This window comes from Nematocida minor (assembly GCF_024244105.1).
Source record: "Nematocida minor strain JUm1510 chromosome Unknown 7925, whole genome shotgun sequence".
Taxonomy (NCBI): Eukaryota; Fungi; Microsporidia; genus Nematocida; species Nematocida minor.
This window is the reverse complement of record NW_026250402.1, coordinates 221228-237857: the sequence shown is the minus strand read 5'-3', so window position 1 is coordinate 237857 and position 16630 is coordinate 221228. Positions and strand designations below refer to the sequence as shown.

At 40.2% G+C, this 16630-nt stretch overlaps 12 protein-coding genes across 12 annotated transcripts; 8 read left to right on the top strand and 4 right to left on the bottom strand.

The window, feature by feature from the left end:
- Positions 1-65: 65 nt before the first annotated feature.
- On the bottom strand, positions 66-2060 carry NEMIN01_0183 (uncharacterized protein; the record flags this gene model as incomplete). Its single annotated transcript, XM_051476125.1, has 1 exon — positions 66-2060. The coding sequence occupies one exon, from the start codon at positions 2058-2060 to the stop codon at positions 66-68; it is 1995 nt and encodes a 664-aa protein (XP_051332085.1).
- Positions 2061-3143: 1083 nt separating this feature from the next.
- On the top strand, positions 3144-3599 carry NEMIN01_0182 (uncharacterized protein; the record flags this gene model as incomplete). The annotated part of the gene is made up of 1 exon (XM_051476124.1): positions 3144-3599. The coding sequence occupies one exon, from the start codon at positions 3144-3146 to the stop codon at positions 3597-3599; it is 456 nt and encodes a 151-aa protein (XP_051332084.1).
- Positions 3600-4150: 551 nt separating this feature from the next.
- Positions 4151-5083, top strand: NEMIN01_0181 (ubiquilin; the record flags this gene model as incomplete). The annotated part of the gene is made up of 1 exon (XM_051476123.1): positions 4151-5083. The coding sequence occupies one exon, from the start codon at positions 4151-4153 to the stop codon at positions 5081-5083; it is 933 nt and encodes a 310-aa protein (XP_051332083.1).
- Positions 5084-5271: 188 nt separating this feature from the next.
- NEMIN01_0180 (uncharacterized protein) lies at positions 5272-5742 on the top strand (the record flags this gene model as incomplete). The annotated part of the gene is made up of 1 exon (XM_051476122.1): positions 5272-5742. One exon carries the CDS (start codon positions 5272-5274, stop codon positions 5740-5742), a length of 471 nt encoding a protein of 156 aa, XP_051332082.1.
- A 24-nt stretch (positions 5743-5766) lies between these two features.
- NEMIN01_0179 (uncharacterized protein) lies at positions 5767-6558 on the top strand (the record flags this gene model as incomplete). The annotated part of the gene is made up of 1 exon (XM_051476121.1): positions 5767-6558. The coding sequence occupies one exon, from the start codon at positions 5767-5769 to the stop codon at positions 6556-6558; it is 792 nt and encodes a 263-aa protein (XP_051332081.1).
- Positions 6559-6749: 191 nt separating this feature from the next.
- Positions 6750-7649, top strand: NEMIN01_0178 (uncharacterized protein; the record flags this gene model as incomplete). Its single annotated transcript, XM_051476120.1, has 1 exon — positions 6750-7649. The coding sequence occupies one exon, from the start codon at positions 6750-6752 to the stop codon at positions 7647-7649; it is 900 nt and encodes a 299-aa protein (XP_051332080.1).
- A 26-nt stretch (positions 7650-7675) lies between these two features.
- Positions 7676-8491, top strand: NEMIN01_0177 (golgi phosphoprotein 3; the record flags this gene model as incomplete). Its single annotated transcript, XM_051476119.1, has 1 exon — positions 7676-8491. One exon carries the CDS (start codon positions 7676-7678, stop codon positions 8489-8491), a length of 816 nt encoding a protein of 271 aa, XP_051332079.1.
- Positions 8492-8728: 237 nt separating this feature from the next.
- On the top strand, positions 8729-9328 carry NEMIN01_0176 (uncharacterized protein; the record flags this gene model as incomplete). The annotated part of the gene is made up of 1 exon (XM_051476118.1): positions 8729-9328. One exon carries the CDS (start codon positions 8729-8731, stop codon positions 9326-9328), a length of 600 nt encoding a protein of 199 aa, XP_051332078.1.
- Positions 9329-10042: 714 nt separating this feature from the next.
- Positions 10043-10912, top strand: NEMIN01_0175 (uncharacterized protein; the record flags this gene model as incomplete). Its single annotated transcript, XM_051476117.1, has 1 exon — positions 10043-10912. One exon carries the CDS (start codon positions 10043-10045, stop codon positions 10910-10912), a length of 870 nt encoding a protein of 289 aa, XP_051332077.1.
- A 259-nt stretch (positions 10913-11171) lies between these two features.
- Positions 11172-12125, bottom strand: NEMIN01_0174 (uncharacterized protein; the record flags this gene model as incomplete). The annotated part of the gene is made up of 1 exon (XM_051476116.1): positions 11172-12125. The coding sequence occupies one exon, from the start codon at positions 12123-12125 to the stop codon at positions 11172-11174; it is 954 nt and encodes a 317-aa protein (XP_051332076.1).
- A 69-nt stretch (positions 12126-12194) lies between these two features.
- Positions 12195-13259, bottom strand: NEMIN01_0173 (uncharacterized protein; the record flags this gene model as incomplete). The annotated part of the gene is made up of 1 exon (XM_051476115.1): positions 12195-13259. One exon carries the CDS (start codon positions 13257-13259, stop codon positions 12195-12197), a length of 1065 nt encoding a protein of 354 aa, XP_051332075.1.
- Positions 13260-13445: 186 nt separating this feature from the next.
- Positions 13446-16235, bottom strand: NEMIN01_0172 (uncharacterized protein; the record flags this gene model as incomplete). Its single annotated transcript, XM_051476114.1, has 1 exon — positions 13446-16235. One exon carries the CDS (start codon positions 16233-16235, stop codon positions 13446-13448), a length of 2790 nt encoding a protein of 929 aa, XP_051332074.1.
- Positions 16236-16630: the final 395 nt, after the last annotated feature.

The following is a 16630-nucleotide window of genomic DNA, read 5'->3' as shown; positions in this document are numbered from 1 at the left end:
TTTCATACAGTTAGCATAGATATACCCGAGTAGAGCCTAGATGAGACTGGTCTCTATTGTGCACACTAAGACATGCCCGTAGGCGGTGCCAGCAGAGAAACACCTATCTTCAATATCACCTCTTCATTAACACGAACCGCATCAAACACAAAATAGTACTTCTCTCCTACTCTTTTAGACAGTTCGTTGTAGATGGAATGACTCATTATTCTCCCCATCTTAAGAAAGTCCTGCACACTCTCTTCAAAAGTGCTGTGCACCAGGTGATTTTGGAATATTTGCAGATCTATATTCGAACTCTCATCTCCAACTCGAATCACAATGTTCTCCTCTATCTTATCATTAAATGCCATTCCTGCCATTCCGTCCCATTTCTCTGTTTTTTCTTCTTTTATTTCGCTCATTGTAGCCTCTGTGGCTACATACGACACATCAAAGCTGTTCTCTCCTATCGTAGTATCTCCAAGAGAGTTGTATTTAACAGCCAGTATTTTTCCATAAATAACTATTCGTATTGTCTCGTCCATGTAAAGAGCATCAATCTTTTGCTCTGCACTGGCTAGGTTAAGCAGCTCTCCAAAGTAGACTAGATCTCTGGCTATGTATCCTGCATTCGAAGATCCTTTCTCTATGGGAACACCGTTGAGTGATAAAGCACCCACGCCTTCTTTAGAGGCGTGCATGTGCTCTGAAAAAGTGGAAAAACACACAGGAATGTATCCCATGGCATTCTCCTCTGCGATTGCTGTGCAGTTCTTTGCAATAACTGTTTTATCAAAGAGCGGGGCATCAGTGCCATCTATGTAAAACTGAGTATACACTGACGAGATGTAGAACACAAAAGATCCAATAGTGGCCTTTCGAAGGTGTCTAATTTCTAGCTTAAGCCCTGCCTTTATATCCAATATCATCCCTGCGCACCCATTGGACACAAGCTTCACAACTACTCCTGACACTTTTAAAAGCACGTACTCTCTAAGCTTCACAGCATTCCATGCTTCTTTTTCTCGCATCAACGGGCTTATATATTCCACCGTGCCTACCACCGTTGTAAACTCGCTATCTTTTTCTGGACAAAAAAGATCTGATATCGGATCAATTCTCATGATCTGGCCGACAGGACTTGTTATGTTAACATTTATTTCCGGGATATTTGCATACTTTGTGTCCGTATCTGTCTTCATTCTGTCTCCTATTGCGAAAAAGCTTCCTGTTCTTCTTTTGATTTTAAACCCGCGGATTGCAATGTAGTTTCCCTCGTCTACACAGAAGAATTTTCTTACTGCGCTTTCCCACACATACGCCTTTACAAGCCCAGACTTAGTAAGCAGAACAAAAGAAAACATTAGCGGACAGGGGCTGTGCCCCTGGTACTTGAAAAGCTTGCTTTTAAGAATAACCTGCCCTGTGATAAAGTTGTTGGATGTATTCGAGTATCCCAGCCGATTCGCTGGCATTTTTCTTTTGAAAGGCCGCTCTTCCTCCTCTGACTCTTCACTGCATACAACCACTGGTATGTTTTTTAAATCTTTTTTACTTTTTGCCTTTTTCTTGTGGCCGTCTTTTAAAGACTTATTGTCCTTCTCAAGGAGTATTTCTTTGTCGTCTATGGAATTTGAGTACTCCTCTAGGTACCTTTTCCACCGTCTATCCCATCTCATGTATCCTTCGTCAGAGAGCAATGGCATGTAATAGGCTTTGGGGTTGTATATAGGGCTCGGCAGGGTTATGTATGCTTCTTTTTTGATTTTTGTCAGGTCGCTTTTTGAGATTTCGCCTGTGGGCTCCAGCTGCACAATCATGTCCTTTTCCAGCTCCAGAATTTTGACAACGCTTCCAACTCTGAGCCATCCCTTCAGAACGCGGAGATACATGGAAGGGTGCAGAAGAGCCCGAATAGGAACCCCGTTGGCCAGCAGATATATGTCAAAGAGGTATTCAGAAGAATGCTCGCAAATTGTATCCAGCACTTTTTGAGGGGTTCCCTCAGGAGGATCAATAGGCGCCGCATATCTCATTATGTCCATAAGCTTAAATGTCTCCTCTTGCTCTTCATTCATCAAAAAAAAATAACCAATAGACTTCGGGTATACTTTGATTTTTGTGCTCAAAAGATTTGCTGCAAAGCATAAATAGAAATAAACACAACACAGTATGGTGTTAGGTAAAAGTGCTAAGATAGTATTGTCTATTTTGGCAATAGTTGTGATACTAATCATTGTGGGTGTTTTAATAGCAGTGTGTGCCAATGACAGTAGAAACGCTAATGTCTCTACAAGCTTGTTCGGGAACAAAAGATGCATCTTTTCAGAGGGCACTGTCCTCCACAATGGAGAAGAGCATTTGGGGGTTAACTGCCGCCTAAGAAAATCTGAGGGCATACACAGACCTCACATCCATTGTATGTAAAATTAAGAACTGTGCCATATTCTCACTGGATTCTTACTGGAAAAATATACAGACACCTGCTATAGAAGAGAATATCTTACGTTTGTGTACGCATGCAGATGCACAGAAGCTGTAAAAGAATTCTTTTTATTTGTACGCAATAGGACAATGAGCTGCATTGAAATATAAATTTTACTGTATGTGTGAAGTTAAGCTAAACACTCTAAAAATGCAGAGAATAGCCCGAGAATGTCTTGTGTGCATGAGCTGCCTGGTTGAAAATAAAAGATCTTGGATTTAGACTCAAAATAAACAATAAAATGTCTTATTAGGGAATTAAGCTCGGTATTGTATCCCCTGGATTCTATACAGCATATACACTACACACATATGCGGTGCTATAGATGCCTGATAGTTGTTGTCTCATGGTTTTTCATTTATTGGTATGTACATGTGTTTCTTATATGCTATATACTTCTGTAGATGAATGTAGTACAGTGATATGTCTCAGTATAGAAATATTCATGTATAAAACAGTTTTATTCCCATAGTGCATCTAAGATGGCAAAGAAAGAAGAGAACAAGAGAGATTTACTTTATTTAGCAGAACTTCTTTGGCTGATTGAATGCGAAGACTTACACGCCAAAACAAACAGATACTCTGCAGAGATTATTTACTGTTAGTGTTTCATTTGCCATACAAATAAAAACAAACAGACTAATGTATAAAAGCGCAAAAACACAGCTGAAGATACATGTACACAGAAGACACCAGAATATTTTCTACAAAGAGAACTTTAGTATTAATTATCCTATCAAGCGCCTTTGCAGGCCTTATCGGGTATGCATTTTATAAATTTGCAATCAAACCTCCCAATGAAAAAAGCAGAAATCAAGCACAGCCCTCCAAACTTCAGCCTGTTCTAGAAAAGCACCCTGAAAAACCTTCTCAAAGGATTCTCGCTTCTAAAAAAAAAGAGGGAGAAGAACTAACACGCAGCACAAACGAAGAACAAAATAAAAAGGAAAAGGAAATAGAACTACAGAAACTTTTTGGCATAAATGAACAGAATGGCTATTTGAAGAATGAGAATGGTACAGGTGAAAAAGAGTCTTTCGCTGAGCTCAATGGGGATACAAAAGATGATTTGAACTTTGCAATAACAATTGAAATTCCTTTAGAGTACTACACTCATCTAATAAATGCCTAAACTCTTGACAGATGAAAGAATACCACTCTGCATGGGCATTCTACCTGCCTCCAAGCACTTTTCCTGTATGTAATGTAATACTCTGTGGCTTCTCTATCTCTTAAAATGATGGATAGCTCATTAGCTCAAATTCTAGATGAAAGTATCCAGCTGCGTATTGTCTTTTTTAGAGAACAGCCCAAAAATAGAAGTCTTCTGCCAGATCTTTTATAGCTCAATCACAATGCAAGAGCTAACTGCTGTACAATGCGCAGCGTGTGATATAAATAAACAATTTGAAGTAATTCTAATCTGTATCTATTTTGTTCTGTCCAAAGTGAATATTTAATATACACATTAATTAAAAGAAAACCGCAAAATCAAAAGCTGTAAATATAACGTAAAAACCCATCTAGAGGAGAAAATGGAAAGTGCGCTAATAGCAGGAAAAGGAGAAACTATACCCCACTTTGTCCAAATGCATTATATGAGTTGCGCCTTTGTTTATTGTGCTGGGTTTGTTTACAGACATGGGTACATAATGTATTTCCTTTTTTTTTCCGAAGCAAACAATGAAGATTGGTGTAAAGACAAGTAAAGGAGAAGTGTATAGCATAGAGGTGGAAAGCCCAGATTGCACAATCTTGCAGTTCAAAGAAAAGATAGCTGAGCAGGCCAATGTCTCTGTTTCGAAAATCAGACTCATCCACATAGGAAAGCTTCTTAAGGACGAGGAAACACTCAAGACATACAAGCTCGAAGAGGGCTCCACTGTGCACTTGGTACTTCCAAATACGGAAAAGAAAGTGTCCTCTGAAAAAAGCTCTCCAGAAGAGCAGAACTCTGCACTGCATAAATCAGCCGACTCTACTAGCACAAGATCTGCATCATCGAGTGTTCCCAATCTCGGAGGAGCAGGCATGGGCAGAGCACCGGGCAACCCTTTTGGACAGTTTGACCCAAGCATGATGAAAGGCTTCTCAAGCGCAGAGGGACAGGATGGAATGCACGCAATGATGCAGAGCAAAATGAAAGAGCTTATGAAAAACCCAGAACAGATGAAAGTTCTCATGGAGGCATCCCTTAGTATGCAGAACATTCCAGAGCCAACAAAAAAAATGATGATGGACAACATCAACAAGTTTGCTGATATGGCAAAAACAGATCCTGAGCAGTTTGAAATGTTTGTAAACCACATTTTAGACAACCCAAACCTATCTGATCTATATATGAACCAGGCCATGGGCGGAGGAATGCCCCAGGGAGGATTCCCGGGACAGCAGCCATCGGGCTCCATGCCTGCAAACATACCCAGTGGAATGCCTGGGATGCCTTCATTCAACAGGGAGGAGGCCCTTAGCAAGTACAAATCCGAGCTTTCAGAATTGCAGCAAATAGGATACAACAATGTTGAGCTCAACCTGATCGCATTAGTTTGCTCAGAAGGTGATTTAACAAAAGCAGTAAATCTTATTATGGATTGGACAAGCGAAGAAAACAATTAAGTAAATCACTTATGCCACCAGATTTTACCGTTTCACTCTTTTTTCTTTCTTATTCTTTTCTACAAAACCAGAGAGGCAATGGAGGATAGTCCTCTCCTATCGGTTGCACCTCCAGGGCACTGATTGTCTTCACCCCAGTATTTCTCTTTCACACCACTTCTTTATTATTAATTTTATATTTTTGCAGGATGTTTACCAGACGCTCTTTAAAAGAGTTGAAAAAGTTTCTTTTGGCCCAGCCATGTGCCTTCTACAACTACCCAGATCTTCTGCACGACATTAAACAGAGATATTGGGAATACGAGGACGAGACAGAAACACAGCTGAACACACAGAGAAACTCAAAGTATAAATACTGCAGAATACTGTACGAGATGTACGCGAAAAAAAGAAAAAAGAACACTGTGGAGGAGGAGCACCGGCCCAGCAGTGTGCAGTTCCTAGAAGAAGTTCGAGACATAGAAGACCACTTGCCTGCTCCCAAAAAAAATAAAAAAAGAAAGACGGCTCCAAGAGTCCCTAAGACAACTTCTCCAAATGATCTGGAAAAAGATATAAAAAAGGAAACTGTGTATGTCTCGTGCAAAATACCAGAGACCAGAACTTCCGTTTTTAGATACTTTGAAGAAAAAAATGTTCCAGAAAAAGAACTTACATAAATAAAATTTCGTTTTAATTAGTGTATGAAACGAAAGAATAGCGTAGAAAAGCACAAAAAAGAAAGAAAACAGGAAGAGAACGAGGGAGCATCTACGCCTACACAGGAAGTGCCTGTGGAGCCAGAAGCACAGCCGGCCCCTGAGGTGGAGGAGCCAGCAGACGATCAGCCTTCCTCATTTAGCATAGGCCCGTTATCGCTTATAGCCGCAGCACGGAGCTCTATCTTGCGGCTTCTTGCAGGGATCAGAACAGAAGCAAGAGAGCGCACAGAGGAAAACGAGCAAGATGCAGCTGAAAGAGGAGACACAGAGCAGACAATAAATCTGGCAAATATGAGGGAGGCCAGCCAGAGGCTCTATAACATGCGCGTCATTCCCTTTGAGCCCTTTAGAGCCATTGCAAATGCAATGCAGCAGGGAAGAGAGCTGAACGAAATCGATGAAGAAGTAAACCTCACAGAAATCGACCTTTTCTTTGAAAGCCCAAACATCAGCTCCTTTGAGCAGAATCCGAACCCCATAACAAACATCATTCTTACGATCACGTACTATATTAACGACAGTCCTTTGCGCCCCAAAACTGTGTCCCCTGAAGATCTGGAAAAAGACGTCCCAGAGGTAGAAGCCAGCGGAGAGGAAGGAGAGTGCTCGATATGTTTGCTTAATATAGAAGAAAAGGAGGTAATTCGCAAGCTTCTGTGCAAACACATTTTCCACAGCAGCTGTGTCTCTGAATGGCTGACTAAGTATTCAAATGAGTGCCCTATGTGTAGAAAAGAGGCAGTTGTAAAAACTGCAGACGAACCCAGTAAATAAATATAAACCTTTTTATTACCCGCTGTAATTGAAGAGTTACATCTACTGGTATGCGATTCTTTCTGTTCCATCAGTGTATATTCGTGTCTTTCTAAGATTTGTAGTGGATCATAATGTTTTTCTTCTGAGAATATATTGGTTACACCTAAAACAAGGAAAGTAATTTTAAAGAAGACACTTTGGGCGCAGACATGCACTCGGAGTACGAAAAAAAGATAGAAAAGCTAAAGTCAGAGAAAAAAAAGGCAGATACCAGTAAAAGCTCAAAAGATACGGATAAAAAAGACGCAGAGAAAAAAGAGATGGACCAAAAGGAGCTGGAATCGCACATATCTGAAGCAGAGGCCATTGACCTGTGCACGCTCGAAGCGAAGAAGATCGCAAAAGAGCTTACAGCCACCGAAGTGAAAATCCTAATGGACATAACCCCCATTGAAATTCTCAAGTTCAGCTATGACAGCGAGGAAGAGGCATCGCCCACGCTTGTTGGATACATAAAGTTTACAAAGGGCCTCTCCTCCTACGTTACAACAAGCGTTTTAGACTGTCTGGAGGAAAAAACAGAAAAAGTGCAGGCCCACCGCCAATTTCATGCGCAGAGCGAAAAAACAGCTGCACAGAAGCACTGGGTGGACGTGATGAAAGCCCTTGTGGAGCAGAACAACAGAAACAGCGCAGACGCCGTGTTCAAAGGGCTTATGAAAACAGATCCACCGCGCATTCTAAAAGAGGAAATATCCGATCTCCTAAAAAAATCAGCAGATGCAGTCTCGCAGGAAACAGAAAAAGACATGCAGACATCCAACATACTCTACATACGCGATGTTAAGTCGGTTGAAAAGCACCTGATCGATGCGAGCTGCAACAAAAACGACAGAGAGTCTCCAGCAAAGTTTCGGAGAATCATTGAGTACTTGAACTACATACGAGCCCACGCCGAGGTGGAAATAGATGAAAAAATAAACCACGCGCTTGTGCACACCTTCCGAAACGCAAAAGACGTGCGAACAGGAAGCGCAAAAGAAAGCGAGGTGTTCTACACGGGGTGCTTTCTTTTTTTGGAAAACTCCAGCTTCATTTCATTAGAATGAATAAACAATATTTTCTTTTAATCCAAATGGATGACGAGTTTTCTCCTAGGCGACGAGATGTAAAAAGAGAAGCGGCGTTCTCTTCCCTGAAAAGACTGAGAACAGACCTAAATCTTGCTGAAATTCTTATTGTTTTTACCACAACATCCGCCCTCCCTGCCTTCCCTGGCCTGTACGATCCTGTTTCTGTTTCGCTGAGGGCACTCTTCCTGTGCGAGCTGGTTTTGAGAGCCGGCGTCTCTCTTGACTCGCAGAAGATACTTACATCAGTGGACTCCTACATGCCAATTGATGAAGTGCATGACGAAGTATACGCGAAGATCAAAAATTCAAAAAAGCTCAAAGCGGTTGACAAGTGGCTTCTATTGCTCAACGGAGAGTCGTACTCGCTCAAAAAGGACAAGTACCACGTAAAAAACGCAAGAAAAAGAATAGGAAAGCTTCTTATCTCGAAAAATATACTGAAAAAACAGAAAAGCAAAACGCGCGAGTTTATTGACTTTGTGACCAGCAGAGCCAGCGGAAGCTCAGTGCCCGCCGTAGCATGCAAAGGAGTAAAGTCCAAGATATCTACAGAAATAATTACGTATCTTACAGGCACAGTGCGGTACGAAGAAAAAGATGTTCTCAAACTGGACATTCTTGTGTGCTCCTTTGTTTTCTGCAATGTCATGGAAGATGTGTACCTTACGCTTCCCCCAAGCGCGGCTGAGATTGCTCAGAAGAAGGTGAGGGACATTATAACCCGCTACACGTCTTCGCTTGGAGACAGCACACAGCCAACTGAGTGGGGTATCTACTGTATTATGCGCTCTTATTTGAAACTTGGAACTTGGATATAGAAGCTCTTTAATGAAAGAATTTGCAGGTACAAACTTTTCCAAAAATATGTGTGCTATTGGTGGAGAAAGCTAAGCAGGCTGCCCGCGGTGCTTGAATAGCATCGGATGCTCTTGTGAAGTAATAGCAAAGTGTGTAACATATTGATTGTTTTAAAAGTTTTCTTCTGCAGATGATTGGTCGAGTGTGAGTATTTGTTTTAGGTATACACATATAACCCAGAATAGTGTAAATGTGCAATGAGACTTTTAGGTTCTTTCGGAGTTATAATAGCACTGCTAGGAAATGTGTTGGCAGAACAGAATGACTATGACGAAATGTCCAATGCAACAGATGCAAGGTCGTCTATCATCGCCAGCTCAAAGGCCGCAGCAACAGCCACCTCTCGAGGTACCACAGCCAGCAACAGCCCCAATAGAGTAAATAAGCGACAGAATTTGAGCAACAATCAGGTATATCTTCTGAACAACTGGGGCCAAGTGAAAAAAACGAGCACTCTGGCAAGGAAACTAGGTCTGTACACAGCCTGGAGAATAACACTCCTTCTTCCCAAAAAAACAGAGTTCAATCTAAATGGGTTTGGGCCCAACATAAAGCTGGAGCTCCTTACACAGCTGATGGGAATTCTGAGAAACACTAAGCCTGACTCGCCTAATGCTATTTACAGCGATTTACCTCCCGAGTATGCCACCATAGTAGCACAGGGCACAACTACCACTACCACGACAAAGACAGATAGCTCCTCTTCATCCAGCTCCAGACCCGCAGCTGCAGCTGCAGCAGCAGTAAGCACTAAGTCTACAGCAGTAGAAGAAACAGTTGAAGAAGGAGAACAGTAAAAACAAAGGTTTTACTTTGATTTGAAGTTATCAATAATAAAACTCGAATATTTATCACTATTCTGTCTGCTGCTCTTATCTCTATGGCAATTTGTTTTGTTTTATCTTGTTTGTGTGATGAATTCTATCTCTGTGATGCATCAATACAGCACACGCATTCATTATCCTGCGAAAGCATTAGGGTTATCTTCTGTCTCTCTTAATGCTGTAGTGTTTTCTATCGCCTTTGCAAGCGGATCTTCAGTCTTTTCATCATGAAACCTTTCTTTACTTTCCTGTCTAGACTCTAAATGCAATGGGAAAATATGCTAATATCAAAAGAAATAATTGTGTAAGTCGTGAGCATTCTCTACAAATTTATTTACAGTCCTAATGTAAAAATATGTACAAGTTAAAATAAAAATAAAATTTATGCTTAGGAGCCATACTTATTTATCTTAAGAAGAGACATGTTGTGCACTGTTTCATCTATCATAGAGCAATGTAGAAGAGAATAGTTATATGAGTACAAGAGAGTTGAGTATTATACTTGAAGTACGAATGATTTTGTACTTCCTTTATTCGAGACTCCTTGTGTCTTTGGAGTGCATGCAATGTTTTCTTCTATGTAATTCAAGAACACTTACACCAATAGAAGAAACAGACTTTGATCTTTGAAACAAAAACACATGAAACTTGCAAAGAATATATAACTCGTGGACACCCATTGGAATAATGGCAAAGCGTAAAAATAGCGCAAAATCCAGCCGCAGAGATCAGCAGGACTCTGACTCTGAAGAGGCTCCCAGAAGGTCAAGCACTGCCCACTCTTCTTCCAGCAGCCGCTCCAAAACATCCAAGACAAAAAAGACAGTATCTTCTTCTGCAATGGCGTCCAAAAAGTCCTCTCAAAGGCGAGAAAGAGAAACTTCTGTAAGTAAAGCTGAAAAGAAAAAATCAGCAAAAAGAAGGCTCATACGCGCTCTAACGCAGATCGTATGCTTTCCGTACAAGCTGTCCAAGAAACTGTTCAAAAGAAAGAAGAAGAGCAAAAAGGCTGTTGAAGAGAGAGAAGAGTTTTCAGAGGACTATGAAAAAACGGTTACCTTTTCAGACGTAGTAATAGTCCACACATACGTCCCTAGAAAAAGCCCAAAGTTTAAAATCACTCTTAAAACCATCACAAGCTCCCTTCCTCCTGCAAGCCTGGACATGGCCCAAAAGATCAAGGGGTCCTCAAGAGAAACACCGCTGGTAAGCAAGCTACTGCAGAACATGGACAAGAAGGTGGAAAGCGTGGAAGAAATAAAGAGGATCTTGAAGGTAAAAAAGCCATCTTCTGAAAAAAGATCAAAAAGCAAAATCATCAACATACTTGGAAGCTACACCGCGTCTTCATTATCGCAGGACAGTGAAGACCCGAACGAGAGCCCTGTGTACAAAGCCTCAGATAGAAAACACAAGAAAAGCTCTTCGAAAAAAAAGTCTGCATCATTGAAGAAGAAAAAAGAGGCTTCAGAGCATTCAGATGAGAGCATTGCATCTGCTGCCTCAAGAGCATACGATACCATGATGCGAAGAGACATTTCCTTTACTCCTTCATAAATAGTTAATAAACCTGAATAGAATAGTGTATAGTTGCTTTATCTGTTTTACACACTCTTATTTTTATTTTAACTTGTACACAACTTTTGCATCAGGATTGTAATAAACTTCAGAGAATCTCAATGCTCTATCTTTTCTATAAGAACTACTGTGAAAACAGAGTAAAGCACTCAGGAGAAAGAATTAGCACTGCAATTTTTGAAAAACATCAAAAAACAGCTAATGTGTAGAGAGTTCTGTATGGCACATGCATTTCTTTCTAGCTGTCTTTGGAGAATAAGTTCCTAACTTGGAGGATTGTATGGCTTTGCACTCCCTCTACAGAAAAGCCTATCTGAGACATTCCAGCAAGAGAGCCAAACTTCTTTTTTAAAATGGAGATTTCATCAACAGTAATTCCGGACACCGACCGAAGCACTGTTTCTAGCAGATCATCTGGCTTCTGTGTTTTTCTAAGCCTTAGAGCAGGCCCTGTGTCGCTTCCATTTCTGCGAATGCTATTCTCCAGTGAGCAAAGTGCTGTGTCTAATGTTTCCTTTGTAAGGTGTACAAATGAGATCTTGTATTTTAGCGACATGACAGTAAGAACATCTGCAATTTTTGATGACCTTACTAAAAGTTTGTTTGGCTTATTTTTTACTGCCTTTGTACACACTGTAATGTTATTCTGGGCTATAATTTGCTCAGAGCTTTCTCTTTCCCAGAGAAAAAACAGATTTTCTTTGAGTGCTTTATTCTCATCCATACTCGCTTTTTTCAATGAATCGGCTCTTTTATCAGTGCCAATCAAGCCACCATTCTCTACCCCCGTAGAACAGTCATACAAGCTGGACTGATCTATAACTTCCAAAGTGCTTGAGTCAAATATTATACTCTTTTGAGCTACCTCCTCTGTGCTCTCTTTTTTGCAAACTTTATTTGCATTCTGCGCTTTTTTAATTCTTTCTTCTATGTGCCTGGTCTCTTTCCTGTCCACCGGGTACTTTTCTATCGGAAATACGTGGTATGCGCCATCTACTTGGATTTTAACAACATTTTCGTGAATGACTGCAGCACCGCTGTCCGTCCACTCGGGGAGATATAGAGGCTTTTCAGGCTCTTTTGTTTCTGGCTGCTGTATGCTCCCTAGCCAAGAGACATCCTGCAGCGAACGAGAAGAAGACTCCAAAATAGTTGAAGACTGATTAAACACAGTCTCTTCGACATTGCTCATGGATGATTTATTTATTACTAAATTTATACTTTTAAATTAAATAGATAAAAGTGTGTGGCTCTCATCAAACTATGCGTCTTCCATCCCATCCCTAAGAGCCATCAGATTATCCCGCTCTTTCTGCTCTTTTTTAATTCTCTCCACTAGCTCTTGGACGATTTTAGCCATTTTCTTGTTGTAGTCTATGAGAGTTTTTTTGACTTTCTTGTACTCCTCTCTCTCCTGCTGTATTCTTGTCTCTTCTTCGGCTAGAACCTGTTTTATCTGCGAAATATTCTGCTCCAGAGCATCGCCTCTCTCAAGGACTTCAGCCGTGCGGTCTTTTCTCTCGTTCAGGCGGCGCACAAGATTTTTGTTCTCACTTTCTAGAGCAGCGATCCGTTCTTTGGCTTGTTGGATGGTTTCCTCAAAATATCTTTTCTGGCACTCGGCATTTCTATCTCTCTGAAGAAGCTCATTGTTGTATCTTTTTTCTTCTTGTTTCTGCATGTTCTTCAGCGACGCCAGGATGTCTTCTGCAGGAGAGATGGAGAATGTCTGGGTGATGGATGAAATAATATTTTTCAATCGGGTTCTTTCCGCGGCTAGCGACTCAAGGGTAGAGTGCCCTGTGGAGGTTAGCGCAGTTTCAAGCACGTCCTTAGACTCCATCAGGTACTTTAGATCAGCAGATAGCAGAGAATTAGCAGGTGTTGTTCTGTTCTCGACCTGTGGCACCAGAGCCCTGAGAGAAGATGCTATGAATCGAATTGTTGTAAGAAGCTCTTTGTTTGTTACAGAGGCATCCACGCCGTCCTCTGCCGCGCTCTGTTTCTTGCTGCAGAGGTAATCCACTGCGTATATGATGTCATCCACTGTTTCCAGGGTTTTTTCTTCGTTCCACAGGGCTTTTGAAAGCGCCTTTGCCAAACACTTGAACTCGTGCGGCTTCACAATATAATTTGTATTTGCCATATTTACTTTTTCACCATAAAGTCTTCTTATTTCTGTTTTCATCTGGTTCAGAAGAGGATGGTCTAGCGGGGGAGCTGACAGCGTAGAGGCTGACTGCTTTAGAGCGCTCTGTGCTCTTTTTTCTGCCTTGCTTTCTTTTTTTCTTCCCTCTGGAGTTTCTTCTTTTTTGACCGAGTCCATACTAAGTTTCTGTTTTCACCAAGTTTAAAAATCCAAGATGTGCGAAGTAACCAATCCTAGAAAAAAATGAACAAATTGTCTTTATTGTTGCAGCCTTGCAGCTGTTTTCAGGTGCTCGCAAAGAGCCTTACTCCGCAAAGATGGAGAACAGATAGAAATTTGTATCCTTTGAGTTAAAATCACCCATTAGTAGTTTAGAAGTGTTACATTGCTTATTTCAGAAAGTAGGTTGATGTACGGATGTAGTGCACTTTTACAGCTGACTGCAATTGGTGGGAATATTATTCCTTTGAGATTTTTAGGGTAATCGTCTATATACATGTAGCTCCAGAAACTATTGCAGTCTTTTTCCATATCTGTTTCTTTTTTGTTTTTTTTATTGCCCCAATGTGTGAATGCCTTTTTTAGATCAGTATTTTTAAAGAAGTCATTCATAGTATATTTTTTACTAGTGAGCGATATATAACTTTTTTTTGGGTTATTTCTTTCACCAATTATAACTTTATGCAAATCTGCAGCGTCTTTTTCTAAATCTTTTTCATTGAAGTTATTTTTTATATTTAAAGCATTTAGTTTTTCTGAAACACCTTCAAACACTTTTAAATGAGCTTTTTTTTCGTTTATGAATCTTTCTATAGTGTAGCTGATTGCTGAAAGAATACTATAAAGTAGTACATCATATTGCAGTTCAATGGAATTTATAGAAATGATATAAGTTTCTTTTGGGTTATTATATTCATATTTTTGTATGCTAAGTTCAATATTCAATATTTCTTCTATAGTTTTAAGCTTATGACTAATATCAACATCTTGTATTAATGAATTGATGGATTGCTCTAAGTTGATAAGTAGATTCATAACTAGCTGGAATTTGTATATAGAATACTTGCTTAGTACCATTGGATCAACTTCTTTATATTCATTGCATCCCATTGTAAGGCCAAGAATATATTTTTTAATTAAATCCCTAACCGTTATATTTAAGTTGAGTTCCTTAAGATCTTTCTTTTTTATATCCTTTATGACCTTTTTTATATTTTGCAGGACTGTTTTAAGATTGCTTTCAAAACATACATCAATGTGATCTGATGGGTGGCTCTCCATTGGAATGCTAAAACGCAATGCTTTTACATCGAATCTCCCAGCATCTGCATCAGTGGTAATTTTGTATTTGTAAGAGGTATATGGGCTCTGCACAAAAAATTCATTTTGGTATATGGCCTGATAGGTATACTCATTACTGTGCGATATCTGGCCTTGGGCACACTTCTTCATTTCGATGAAAGGAGAAATGTATGTCACTGCCATTTCGGTACCACCTGTTTTGTAGTAGAAAGAGTTTTGTTCTGCGATGCTGCAAGCTATCTCATACACAAGATCGTCTTCTGGAGCATTTTTGATGTGAATTCGGTTTTGCATTTTAGGCATTAGAATCTCGTTGGCAACTTTTAGTGTGTGCAGGTTCAGTTTTTCTTGTGCTACTTCTGCCGTGTTGCATATTTTATTTGCAGAGGAAACAGGCGAGTATTCAATAGAAAGATGCCCATTCTCGCACATGAAATTTCTATTGTTTTCATTGGAATTACAGATAGACACGGTAGTGTTAAAGCATGGCCTAATGTCGCCGCTTTGGGCCTCCAGAGCTTTTTTCATATCTGATAAACTTTCAAAGAGCTCCAGATCAACGCTCTTTGTTCTGTCCCACTGGCTGTTTTCAATTAGTGTTTCTATTTCAGCACGCTGCACGGGGTTGCCTTCTCTTAAGTTTGCAATCTTGTAGAGGCCAAAAACAACAGCCAGCTCTTCTAGCGTTATGTACAGATCAGTATGGCTGCTATTGTAGATATTAGGCAAGCCAGAGCTAACTCTTACCATTTCCTTATACGTGTGCTCTATTGCTTTCTCAATTAAATCTTCTGTGATAATTTCAACATATCCATTGGCTGTGGCATTTACACAGGTGTTGCTATGCACATTCATCTTTGCGTTGTTTTGTGAAAATAAGCCGAAAGAGTTGCTGGTGCAGCCAAGAAGCATCTTGTAGACACTAAATGCCCTCGCAGGTTTATTTTCTACGATGGAATTAATGAGGATTTCTGCCCTCTTTTTGAGCAGTGCATATCTGTAGACATCAAGGCTTTTCAGGATGGGAACTATCGTTATAGACATGACGTTTTGCAGTGCTGAGTCCAGCTCATTTGTAAGCACTTTAATGGCAGTTTCCCTATCAGCCGCGTCTAGGGCGTTTAAACCTATTTGATTCTTCAGAATCATTTTTTTTTCCAGATTAAACACCGAGTGCAGTATATACCTCATGGCACTGCTGATGAAAGAGGCTTCTCTTATTTTTTTGTTTTCATCGGTTTTCAGAATGTTGCTCAGCACCCATGTGTTGTGTGCTGTTGCACTTGTGCAATCAAAAACTCTGTCTTTTAGATCTTCTGAAGAAAGACTCTCATATTTTTGGTTGCTTGAGAGAATATCTCCAATGGGTATGCCGGTGCGCTCTACGCTCTCTGCGCTGGGGTAGAACAAAAAGCCTAGGAAAGACTGCAACTTGTTCTGCTTTTTTTGTTTTTTAGTGCTGGAAAAGCCTGTGCTGTGCAGGATTGTTTTAGACACCGCCATTTCAACAAAAATGTTCTTGGTGACATAGAGCTTTTCGCCTCTTAAATCCAACAAGCTGCTTCTATCGCTGAAGTCCAGGTATCTAAGCACATTTTCTCTTTCTTTTTCCTGGATTGCAGCGAAGTTTTTAGACTGCTCGTGCAGCTCTTTCTTGGACAAGTTGGTGGGAATTGCAGCGCTCCCGAAGTTGAGCTTGTATGTTTTTGCTGTTTTGACTCTTTGAGAATCCATGGTCTCATACTCGCTCGACTCAAAATCTGCACTTCCTGTATCTTCACGCGAAGATGCTAACTTTGCAAAAACTGTAAGATACAAACTTATTATACTTATCGTTTTTATGACTTTCATATTTTGCCCAGCCTATCTCCTATTTATAGATTTTATTTTTGATTAGTAAACAAAAACTTCAAATCTATCAGCTAATTCAAATGCTTGTTTGTTTGTGTATTTTAGCAGAGGCTGCCAATTTAATAAATAAACAAACAAGCTTTCTACTCAAAAGGTGCATAGTAAATATTTTTCCAATGTATTTTCATCAATTAGCATTGGAATTAGCAGCAACAAACAAACATGTGCACTAATTGAGACATATGAAAGACACTTTAGTTTGTTTGCTACTTCTCAAACAATAGGCTGCCATTAAACAGTATATTGAATCTCTCACATGCTGTATTACCAGATAAAAACACACTATCCTCTGCGTATGCGCATACATCTGTAGAGCTATACTCACAGTTGGGCTA